We start from the raw sequence: 12,676 nt of genomic DNA, 5'->3' as shown, positions 1-12,676 counted from the left end.
AGCATTTCTCATGATGCACAATGGTACTCATCTCACACGCTAGTAGAGTAATGCTCAAAATTCTCAAAGCCAGGCTTCAACAGTACATGAACTGTGAACTTCCAGATGTTCAAGCTGGTTTTAGAAAAGGCAGAGGAACCAGAGATCAAATTGCCAACATCCGCTGGATCATGGAAAAAGCAAGAGAGTTCCAGAAAAACATCCAGAACTTCTGCTTTATTGACTATGCCAAAGCCTTTGACTGTGTGCGTCACAATAAACTGTGGAAAATTCTGAAAGAGTTGGGAATACCAGACCACCTGACCTGCCTCTTGAGAAACCTATATGCAGGTCATGAAGCAACAGTTAGAATTGGACATGGAACAACAGACTGGTTCTAAATAGGGAAAGGAGTACGTCAAGACTGTATATTGTTACCCTGCTTATTTAACTTATATGCAGAGTACATCATGAGGAACACCAGGGAAGTCCCTAATTCTCTCTTCTTCATGAGGCTTAATTTACTCAGTAGGGGTTTTCAGGAATTGAATTCTTATGGTGGGAGGGACTATAGCAGCACCAATAGAAATATAATGCAAGCCACACATGTTTAAATTCTCTGAAAGTGAAAGAAAGTGAAAGTGAAGTCGCTCAGTCGTGTCCGACTCCTTGCGATCCAGTGGACTGTAACCCACCAGGCTCCTCCACTCATGGGATTCTCCAGGCAAGAATACTGGAGTGGGTTGCCATTAATTCTCTATAAGCAGGCCAATAAAAAAGGTAAAAAGAAACCACTGCTATTGATTTTAATATTTTAGCTAAGCCAATATATCTAAAATATCATTTTAACATGTAACCAATATAAAAATTGATGAGATATTTAAAATAATTTTTTTTGGACTTCTCTAGTGGTCTAGTGGTTAAGACTCCGTGCTTCCAGTTGCAGGGAGCACAGATCAGTCCTTGGTCAGGGAACAGAGATCCTGCATGTCTCCCAGGCCAAAAAGGAAAAATAATGTTTAAAATACCTTCTTTTGCTACTAAGTCTTTGGGATCTGGTGTGTATTTTTCACTTTGAGCACACCTCAGTTCGGGCTAGTCACATTTCAAATGTTCAACAGCCAAGTGTGGCTAGGGGCTAGGGACTGTGCAGCACAAGACTAGAGCAGAGGCCACAGTGATGCTGTTCAGGTCCGTCTATGCATGCAGACAACGAGCCTTCTGGGCCCCATTCTAGGAGAACACAAGCGATCATACAGGCAGGAGAAAGAGTAGTTAGGGTGGGGTCAGGTGCCGGATTCCAGTTGAGTTTTGCTGATGAACAGAACTGGAAAGCCAAGGGAAAGGACATGATGGGTGGGAAAACCTGAGTAAGGTCTGGAAGGTGGAACGAGTGCCGCGCGGGACGTTTGAGAACTTGGTGGATGGCTGCATCCCGCCACGCGGAGGGATAGAATCCAACCTGGGGAGATCCTGTGGCTGACAGCTGCCTTTTCTGTCTTTTCTCCTCCCTCCCCGCCCCGTCCCCATCAGCGATGGTCCTCGGCCTGCCCAGCACCTGGGCTGCCGAGGACACCTGCGTGAACGCCTGCCCGGCCGCCTGCGTCTGCAGCAGCGTGGAGCGCCGCTGCTCCGTGCGCTGCGACCGCGCGGGCCTCCTGCGGGTGCCGGCCGAGTTCCCGTGCGAGGCGGCCTCCATCGACCTGGACCGCAACGGCCTGCGCTTCCTGGGCGAGCGGGCCTTTGGCACGCTGCCATCGCTGCGCCGCCTGTCCCTGCGCCACAACAACCTGTCCTTCATCACGCCCGGCGCCTTCAAGGGCCTGCCGCGCCTGGCCGAGCTGAGCCTGGCGCACAACGGCGACCTGCGCTACCTGCACGCGCGCACCTTCACCGCTCTCGGCCGCCTGCGCCGCCTCGACCTGACAGTCTGCCGCCTCTTCAGCGTGCCCGAGCGCCTTCTGGCCGAGCTGCCCGCCCTGCGCGAGCTCGCCGCCTTCGACAACCTGTTCCGCCGCGTGCCCGGCGCGCTGCGCGGCCTGGCCAACCTGACGCATGCGCACCTGGAGCGCAGCCGCATCGAGGCCGTGGCCTCCAGCTCGCTGCTGGGCCTGCGCCGCCTGCGCTCGCTCAGCCTGCAGGGCAACCGCGTGCGCGCCGTGCACGGCGGCGCCTTCCGCGACTGCAGCGCCCTGGAACACCTGCTGCTCAACGACAACTTGCTGGCTGCGCTGCCGGCAGATGCCTTCCTCGGCCTCCGCCGCCTGCGCACGCTCAACCTGGGCGGCAACGCGCTGGGCCGCGTGGTGCGCGCCTGGTTTGCCGAGCTGGCCGAGCTCGAGCTGCTCTACCTGGACCGCAACCGCATCGCCTTCGTGGAGGAGGGCGCCTTCCAGAACCTCTCGGGCCTCCTGGCCCTGCATCTCAACGGCAATCACCTTACTGTGCTTGCCTGGGCCGCCTTCCAGCCCGGCTTCTTCCTGGGCCGTCTCTTTCTCTTCCGCAACCCGTGGCGCTGCGACTGCCGCCTGGAGTGGCTGCGGGACTGGATGGAGAGCTTTGGGCGCACCGCCGACGTGCCCTGCGCCTCTCCGGGCTCGGTGGCTGGCCTCGACCTCCGCCAGGTGGCCTTCGGGCGCTCCTCCGAAGGCTTCTGTGTGGACCCTGATGAGCTGAACCTCACGGCTTCTAGTCCTGGCCCATCCCCAGAGCCGGCGGCCACCACAGTGAGCAGGTTCAGCAGCCTCCTCTCCAAGCTGTTGGCCCCGAGGGCCCCGGTGGCGGAGGCGGCCAATACCACCAAGGAGGGGCCGGTCAACACCTCGCTGTCCGACAGCTTTCCCTCTCTCGGGGTAGGCGGCTCGGGCTACAAGACCCCGTTTCTCGTGGGCTCTGGTCTCCTGCTCAGCGTGGCTCAGCACGTGCTGTTTGTCCTCCAGAGGGACTGACTGCCACACCAGGGTGGCCCAGACTGCCTTGGCGGGGCAGAGGGGAGGTTGTTAACTGGGCTGGATGGTGGTTGGTGGGGAGAGGGGCACAGGATGGGGGCAGGGAGTGAAAGTTTCAGCGAAGGATGGAAGGACCAGTCTGCCATCAGAGGTGACCTGGGAAGAGGAGGACCTTGGGAAATACTCTGTGCGTGAGGGTGGGGTTTATGGATTTCTGCTCTTGTCACATGAGCATCAGTTGAAAAAGAGAAGCAACAATGAACAGGTGCCCTCTGGTGAGAAGACTAGGAATTGGAAGTTTCTGTGGCTCCAGAACTCCATCCCTGCCCCTCCCCACCCGCATCTTCTAGGAAACTGGGTCTGCATGCCTGAATTAGAGTTAATCCATTCAGTTCAGTTCAGTCGCTCAGTCGTGTCCGACTCTTTGCGACCCCATGGACTGCAGCACGCCAGTTAATCCATTCGCTAAGTACTATAAATTGTGCCAATTCTCCTGGCGGGGCAACCATTAAGTCCAATCCCTTTGTTTTCTAGTACAACCCTCCTCCCCCTCCTCCAGGAGCCTGGGGACACTAGAGTCCAGGAAGATGGGTAGGACAGAAGGCCAGTGGGAAGGGGACTTAGACCCAAGGTAGTGGAGGTGGTTCCTGTGGTCCCAGATGTGTCAGGAGGTGTTTAAAACAAAGATTCATTTCACTTACTCTGCACTTATTCCCAGGGGTGGCCTTAGCTTCAAAAGAACTTTAGGGCAGGGTAGGGGAAAAAAGAGGAGGGGTATTGTCTGTGGACAAATATATTTATAAAATCTTAAGGTTAAAAAAAAAAAAGATTAAACAGGTTTCTCTTCTGCAGGACTTTTCAAGGGTCTTTTGTGTGCAAACATGCATTGTTACTCTCCGGAGGAGGCCACAAAGTCCTCTTTGCTTTGTGTTTTGGAAAGACACAAGAGATGCTATATTAGCGGAGCAGGGAGTCTCCAGCTTAGACGATCCCATTAGGTGTGGGAATTATCATGAACTTCGCACTTCGGGGCTAGGAGAAAAGGTGGCAGCCAGTAGCTGGGCAAGGGGTGCTGAGAGATTTTCCAGGGTGCAAGGTGGCCAACTGTAAGCTCCCAGGCCAGAATGCCAGAGCAGGGGCTGTGTGTCTCTGTGTATGTGCTCAAGTCATCCTCCACACATGTGTAATGATGACTGCCTTTGTGACACTCTGGCAGTCTCTAATCTTAATGTCCTCTCTCTGTATTTGAAGGGCTGAGTTTTCAAAGCCCACGTGGATTCAGGGTGCACAGAGCTGTGTTCTTCAAGGGCATAGTGCTTCTTCTGTGTCTCCAGGTAACACTAGGTATTAGAAATGTTGCAGAAAGCACCACTGAGGGCAGGAGTGTTCCGATGGATTATGACCGTTAGCGGTCATCAGCTCAATGGGTCTCAGCTGGCATTAAAAAAAAAGGTATCACCAAAAGTCACAGAACATCATGTGTAATAAGTGTTATTTTGTGGAATTTTTAATTTAATCTGTATGCATTTGTTCAGATTTTATATATGTGTGTGTGTGTCTGGATTGCTGCATACAATTTATATTGTGGTTTATTGTTAAAAAAGTTTGAAAGTCACTAATCTGGAACATACATGGTTCTTTTTAAATGTTTTCTTTGGAAAACTCTCAAACCTACAGAAAAGTTGCAAGAATAATAGAATGAACACTTCGGCCTTTCACCTAGGTTTCTCATTTGCTATCATTGTATTGTATTTGTTTTGTCTCTTTGTTATTATCATTTCTCACAAACAGTTTGAGTTAGTTGTAAACATCATGCCTCTTTACCTATACATACCTCAATGTGTATTTCCTAAGAACAAGGACTTTCTCTTATCCACAGTGGCACTATCACAGTCACGAACTTTATCACTGGTAGAATACTATTATTTAAAATAGAAACTATATAGACATTTCAGCAGTTGTCAAAATGATTTTTTAGGCAGTCATTTTTCATGCGGGTGGAAAATGAGGTTCCTAGGTCATGGCTTGTATTCATTTGATCACAGTACTCAAAATTCTTAATTCATCAGTTGATTTTTAAGGTTTCAAAATAAATTCGTTCTCCAAATGTCTTACTTTTCGAATGTGAGAACCAGATGAGGTCAGAAATGTTGTTTGTTCAAACCGTGTGTTGTGGCCATGGTAACTGAATGAGGATCATGAGAATCCTGGAGGCGAGATCTCTGCATTGGGTAACCATGTGCATCCACAGCAGCCTGCGTTTCTGAGGAACAAGGTGCTGCCCTGGGAGGAATGTCCATCCTTTCATTTGGAGTGGGTTCTTGAGAGTCAGCTTCAAAATGCTGCTCCAATTCTGCCTGGTGGTGAGGTGGTGAGCTGTTTAATGAACATTTGTTTGGCTGAATGTTTCTAAACAAGTATAAGTGCTGAAATAGCCTCCAGGGAACAGATTTTTATAGAGCTACCCAGCCCAGTAGAATTCTGGGAACGTGGGAGTTCCTTACTGCCAAACAGATCCAGAGCTGCCTGGAACGAGTTCCCAGCGAATTGTGGCCATTATGAGCTCTCATGAGAGAAAGGAGAGTGGAGAGTTCCCAGTTTGGAGTTCAGTAAGTTTCTTACCCCATCATTGGCTAATTAGTACCTTGAGAAAAGTTAAGGTCCTGTGGGTTATGCTAAGCAAATCCATGTGCCCGTCAGGATGGACCACGTTATGCTATGGTAACAAACAACCTCCAGCCTTGGTGGCTGACTGAGGGTTATTTCTTGGTCATGCTACATGTCCAACATGGACTTATTAGGGGGGCTCTGTGCCTTGTAGCCATTCAGGAACCAAGGCTGAGGAAGGATCTGCCACTCGGGCCCTGGGATTTGCTGCAATGGAGAAAGCAAGCTTGGGAGAATCATTGCTCCAAAATGCTTCCACCCAGATGTGACACCTGTTGTTTCTCACTTTTTACTGGCCAAAAATGTCACACGACTGCACTTTAGCAAGGCAGGAAAGTATGGTTTCTCCATGTGCCCAGAAGGAAGGGGAGAACTGGGAATATTGGTGAACACTGGCAATGCTCCAAAGCAGTAGAGACTCCAGGCAGCTCCCCTGATAGAATCAAGTCTGGACTGCTCAGAATTGTCAGAAGAAATAGAGGCTTGAGGGGGCAATCTGGTGAGTGAGTCACTAGCCCCAGGCTTTCTCTCCTTCCAGCACCCTCACTAGGCTTTGAAGACAGTGTTTACTTTAGCCTATAGGAATGCTGTGGCCTCACTGTATTGGTTCTTTCAAGAAAGGGGAGAGAAAATATAGACAGGAGGTTCATATTTACCCCTTAAACAAATGTTTTCCATGCCAGTATTAAAACCTCCAGAAGTTTGATCTTTGGAATTTCCAGGGGTCCATCAGAGCCAAAGGGGTCAGTCAAGTTCGATCCTCAGCCTGCCTGCCTACTTGCTGGGCAGTCCCTTCCTTATCCCAGCTCCATAGGTCCTGAAAACTGCTGCTCAGAGTTCCAAATGAACAAACGCTTCTGGGAACACCAGTTAGCCTAAACTTGCACAAAATACCGCAAGTATTTTTTCTTTCTTGGCCATGACACATGGCATGTGGGACATGAGTTTTTACTTCCCCAACCAGGAATGGAACCCATGCCTCCTGCCATGGAAGCACGGAGTCTTAACCACTGGACCACCAGGGAAGTCCCCAAAAGTTGCACAAAATAAAGTCATATTTCTCTCCAAAGAACACCAACATTGGGGAGATGGGGTGACACAGCTGAGAGAAAACTACAGAAATCGCCCTCCTTTTAAAGTGTTACATGTATAACCAAAGTTTCTTTTATCTTGAAAGATACTCCCTTTTTCTGTTATCAAACAGGACCCTTCATTTCCTGCTCTGAGATTGTTCAGGTTTCCCCCAAGAGCAAGGAGTGCGTCCTGGCTTTCCATTTGCACTTGGCCCCATAGCTTCATAGAGCAGAGGAAGATTATCCCAGAGGCATTTTCATGTTTTAAGCGTCAGTAGCAACTCGATCTCCGCTCCCTGCCCTCCACGCATGCACGCAGTCACGGGGGATGAACTGATTGGAGGAGTCACAGGCAACCTCTCGTCTTAGAGCTCTTGGGTGTATGTCTACCTGAGGCCTGGGGTACAAAGCTGGAGTGAAACACGGCCCCTCCACAGTGAGCCTGGCCGACTTCAGTGGCTGAATGAATGTTGCTTATGTTCCTTCTATTTGTGTTCCAGGAACAGAAAATTTAGAAGCACTTAGACAAACATTTGCACTTTTCAAGGGAGTTCCCTTGAAATGTTGCTGACTTTTACTACTGTGCTCCTGAGAGGAGAAAAAGAGTTTTTGTTCACAACCAGACTGAGTGAAACACCAACCTGCAGGGAGGCCCATGGAGGGCCACCACTGTGGTTCCCAGTGGCCTAGTGGGAGTTCTGTCTGCAATATATGACCTTGAGGCCGAGGCCCACTTGTGGCTCGCTCACGATCCATTAGTGGGTCATGGCATTGGTAGTGGCAACCAGCATTAAAAATAATAGTGACATGGAACTTCCCTGTTGGTCTAGTGGTTAAGAATCTGCCTTGCAATGCAGGGGTTGTGGGAACTAAGGGTGAGGGAACCAAGATCCCACATGCTGCAGGGCAACTACTGATCCTGAGCGCCACAACTAGAGAATCTGTGTACCACGAGGAAAGATCCCGTATTATGTAACAAACACCCTGAGTGCAGCAACTAAGACCCAACACAGCCAAATAAGTAAATATTAGAAAAAATAATAGTGACAAGGTATTTGGGGAAATTTCAGCAAGCATCACAGATATTAAGAAAGGCATTATTTCATTAAATTTTTGCTTCAGTTATATATGTGTATGTGTATACTGGAGCCCAGTATAAAAATGTACTCTCATTGGGGGACACAATCGTGAATATTTGAAAGCCACTGTCATAGATCACTTTGATTCCTTATATATTTGCAAAGAGCATGGGGTTGAAAGTAAAGCCCAGGACTATTTTGTTGATTAATTTTCTCAGCCAATTTATTTTCTTGTGTCATCACTAAAAAGTAGACTAGCCTTATTTATTCCCTGTTTAAAGACTTAGTTAGATCAAAAGAAGCAAGATTGGGCATTTCGAAGAGCACCTGGGCAATTAGAAGGTAGAATTGAGGTGCTCTTTGATGGACTTGAAGGGGCAGGGGGAAGTGGAATGTGCAAACCAGGTGGCTAATGGGTGTGCGGCTCCTGCAGTGAGGATCTGTAGAGGCCCACAGAGCGCTAATGGTTGTTTCATTTAATAAGTTAATAACTAATAATGTGAATGTCTTTGAAGGACCCTCTTGGTGTCTCACAGTGATATCTATTATTAAAGCATCCAATAAGATGAAAAACAACCTCAAGGGTAAAAGATTGAGATCATGATCATTTAGGGAAATCCTGCGATGTTACCTCAATGTCCTAGTCCTAATATTCTATATAACTGCCTTTATATGTTGTTTCTAATTCTATTCCAAATGCTTGTTGCTGTGGAGTTCAAATGGCTACCATTATTGACTATCTATTATGTGTCAGAGTCAGTGTCTGATCATAAAATTCTCTCATTCAGGCATTCTTATCCCCATTTTACAGATGTATTTAGAAACTAAGGTTTAGATAATGTTATAAGTAACTTGCAAAAGTTTTGAATCCAGATCTCTATGCTCCAAACCCACAGTAAACTCCCCTGCCTCTAGATTTGATGTGACATTTTTCACCTGTGGAAATTTTTCTCTTCTGGAGCTAATCATTGAAGTTCAGAGGAAATGACTTAAAAAAAAGATTCCAAAAGAATTGTATGCCATGACCAAGTGGAATTTACTCCAGGTGTGTAAGGCTGCCTGAATCTTTGAAAATCAATGTAATCTAACATATCAACAAACTGAAGAAAATCATATAATCATGCTAGTTGGTACAGAAAAAGCATTTGGCAAAAATCCAATACCCATTCATGATAAAAACCCTCAGCAAGTTAGAAATAGAGGAGAATGGTCTGAACTTGAGAAAGAAGCATTTAGAAGAAATCTGTAGCTAATATCATACTTACTGGTGAAGGACTGAATGTTTTCCCATAAAGTCAGCAACACAGGGAGGATGTCCACTCTCACCACTTCTATTCACCATAATACTGGAAATTCTAGCTAGAGTCATGAGTTAAGAAAAAGAAATAAAAGACCTACATATTTGAAAGAAATAAAACTGGCCTTATTTGCAAATGATATAATTTTCTACATAGCAAATTCCAAATAATATATCCCAAATTCGTAGAAGTAAAAAGTATATTCAGTAAGATCACAGGGAACAAGATCAATACACAAAAATCATTCATATTTCTTTTTCTTTTTTTTTTTGGCCACACCGAGTGGCATATGGGATCTTAGTTCCCTGACCAAGGATCAAACCTGTGGCCCCTGCAGTGGAAGCACAGAGTCTTAACCATTGGACTGCCAGGGAAGTCCCCATAAGCAATGAACACATAGAAACAGAAATTAAAAACAAATACCATTTACAATCACTCCAAATGCTTAACATATACATGTAACAAAACATATACAGCCTCTCTATGAAATGCTGATGAAAGGACCAAAGATCTAAACAAGACACACTGTTCATGGATTGGAAGAGTCAACATTTAAAGGTATCAGTTCTCCAGAAAAAGAATTCAGAATAATGATAGTGAAGATGATCCAGGATCTCGGAAAAAGAATGGAGAAGATGCAAGAAATGTTTACCAAAGACCTAGAAGAACTAAAGAACAAACAAACAGAGATGAACAGTACACTAGAAATAGATTAATGGCAGAAAATCAAACAAATGTTTGGCAAACATGTATACATGGGAGAGACCCCAGAGAACTGAATAACTCACCAAAATGGCCAAAGCCCTCACCTTAAATACCATCTTCAGCTAAAGACAAAAGAGGATGTTGGTGCTGGGGGACATCAGTTGTGGAGGTGACCAGGAAAAGCACAGTGAGACAAAGGTAAAGTGGTTGTGTAGGTTTAAGTCCTTACCTTCTCCATTGATAAGAGTTTCTAGAGGTAAGGTTATCCACCTCTTCCTGGTACTGTGTAGGAGACACCCTTAAAGGAGATTTCCCTTCTACAGTAAAGGTCTCTTACAAAAATGTAACTTCTGCTTGGGTTTCAGAGTACCTCCCAGGTCTACTGTTTCTTAAAAAATAATCATCCTAAAATAATCCTTATGCCAGAGAGACACATTTTGGGGCAGCAAATTTTGCCCTCCTACAGAGTAATGAGATTTCTATCAATCTCAGCAAAGTCCTTGGTAGACTTAAGACAAGCATCTTTAAAGTTTATACAGAAAGACAGAGGCCATAGAATAGTTAAGCTAATCCTGACAGAAGATGGTAAAGGGGGAGGAATCACTCTATGTGAAGACTTAAGTCTTACTGTATAGCTACACTAATCAAGACAGTGTGATATTGTCAGAGATAGGCGCATAGAAACATTGATCAATGAACAGAACGGAGAACCCAGAAATGTACCCACACAAATAGGTTCAGCTTGTTTTTTTCCTATTAATCCTCTTTTGATTTGGATTTTTCTCAGTTCCCCATCCTGTTTTTTCTTCTTTATTTTTGACTACTCTGGATCTTTGTTGCTGCGTGCTTGCTTTCTCTAGTTGAGGCAAGCCTACTCTTTTCTAGTTGCAGTGGCTTCTCTCATTGCAGAGCACAGACTCTAGGCTCACAGCTTTCAGTAGTTGCAGCTCAAGGGCTTTAGAGCACAGGCTCAGTAGTTGTGGCTCATGGGCTCAGTTGCTCCATGGCATGTGGAATCTCCCTGGACCAGGGATGGAACCCATGTCCCCTGCATTGGCAGGCGGATTCCTATCCACTGTACCACCAGGGAAGTCCTCAGCTCCTTTTTCACAAAAGTGCAAAAGCATTTCAATGGAGGAAGGATTGCCTTGTCAACAAATGGTGCTGGAGCAATTGAACATTCATGTGCAAAAAAATGAAACTAGACTTAAGCCTCACACCTTAATCAAACATTAACTCAAAATGAATCTTGGAATTAAATGTAAAATCCAAAACTATAAAACTTTCAGGAAGAGAAAAATTCTTGGGATTTACAAAGCTAAGGAGTTCTTTGACTTGACATTGTCGGGGAGGAAGAAAGTCAAAAGAGGATATTAGGCGTAGTAGTTTGGGACTTCACAGGCAGTGGAGGCGGGGCAGGCAATTCACAAAAGATGGAAAAACAAATGTTTGGTAAATAAATGTTTGCTGAGCCATGCACAGACAGTGAAGACTCACTAATTTTAATAGACTTCCCTATGTTCCTGTCTACTCACTAGTTCGTACTGTAGTTATCTATGGTGATAGCTCTTTTCCTGGAACAGGTCCTCTAACTGCCTAAATCCTTTTAGGCAGGAGGCAGGTCAAAGGTCCTTCCTGAGTCTTTGGGGCCTTAAAAATAACCTACATTAATCTTCAGGCCAAAGGGACACAATTCAGGGCAGTGTAGCTTGCTTCCCTACAACATGGTTGCATTTTTTGGTTTTCCCTGGCTCCCACCAATAAATTTCTTTGCGGACCATTTTTTGCTTTCTCTGGTTTAAAATATGTTCTTCAGCAAAACAGAACACTGTCCATTATGCAGAACATCATCAAAAAACTCCCCCTGGGGCTTTGAAGCGTCTTTCTGTGAAGCTGAGAAGTGGCATTGCGTGTTTCCCTGGCATGTGTTTTGGTCCTTTAAACGAGCATCCTCTGGTTCGGGAGCTGGTTTCCAGACGGACGAACCCACCACAGCACATCACTAATTTCAGGTTAAGGCTGACCAAGAACAATTTGTGCTTTCTGGTTTCCCTGGCACATGGCCGATATTACAGGGCTGACTCATTGTGATTAATCCAGTGACTGCAGGCACAGCCTTGTGGAAAGACAAAGCCAGCATCACTTGTCTCACTTCACCACTGAGTGTCGAAGCTTCCATTTCCTCATCGGGAAAAAGCTTTTTACCTCAAAGAGCTATTGTGAGGCTTGGAGAGTTGAACTAGCTGTGAAACACTTGAGCCAGCCAAGGAAATGTGAATCACCATTTTGAGTCTCAAATAGGATTGGATTCAGCTGTGAGTAACAGAAACCTCCAAATACTCGTGGCTTAAACAAGGTAGAAGTTTATGTCTCTCTCATGATCAAGATCCACGGAAGTTGTAGGGGAGGAAAAATAATTTTTCTTCTACCCTCCTGAGTTCTTAGCTGAGACCCCTGTAATAAAAGATGGATTAACAGAGAAAAGGGACTTCCCTGATGGTCCAGGGTTAAGACTCTGCACTTCCACTGCAGGCGATTCGGGTTCCATCCCTGGTCAGGGAAGTTCCACATACCATGCCATGCGGCCAAAAGAAAAAAAAAGCCTACAAGTTTTAATTAACATGTGTATCTCCTGTATATCTGGGAGAGATCCAGGAAAACTGACTAATTCCCTGAGGTGGCCTAACCAGTTTCTATACCATCTTCAGTTAAAGACGAAAGAAGGTGTGTGTGCTGGGCATGGGGGACAGTTCTGGGGGGTCACCAGGAAAATCATGGTAAACAAGGGTAAAGTTGTTATGTAGATTGAAGTTGGCACCTTCTTCATTGATAAGAGTTTCTTGTGATTTAGTCTTTCTTTCTGGTAAAGAGAGGGAGACACACTTACAAACGAAGATTTTCCTTGTAAGTGTAAATGCCTCTTACAA

At 46.1% G+C, this 12,676-nt stretch overlaps 1 protein-coding gene across 1 annotated transcript in view; it reads left to right on the top strand.

Moving 5' to 3' along the window:
- The window catches only part of NYX (nyctalopin), a 30,690-nt gene extending 18,252 nt beyond the window's left edge, over positions 1 to 12,438 (top strand). The window contains exon 2 of the mRNA XM_024988592.2: positions 1,513 to 12,438. Within this exon, the coding sequence (XP_024844360.1) occupies positions 1,513 to 2,927 (1,415 nt within the window). The 3' untranslated portion in view covers positions 2,928 to 12,438. The remainder of the gene's footprint in view (positions 1 to 1,512) is intronic.
- The last annotated feature ends 238 nt before the right edge of the window (positions 12,439 to 12,676 follow it).

The sequence above is a fragment of the Bos taurus genome, chromosome X (assembly GCF_002263795.3).
Source record: "Bos taurus isolate L1 Dominette 01449 registration number 42190680 breed Hereford chromosome X, ARS-UCD2.0, whole genome shotgun sequence".
Taxonomy (NCBI): domain Eukaryota; kingdom Metazoa; phylum Chordata; class Mammalia; order Artiodactyla; family Bovidae; genus Bos; species Bos taurus.
The sequence above is the reverse complement of the archived record's forward strand: the minus strand, read 5'-3'. Positions and strand labels throughout refer to the sequence as shown.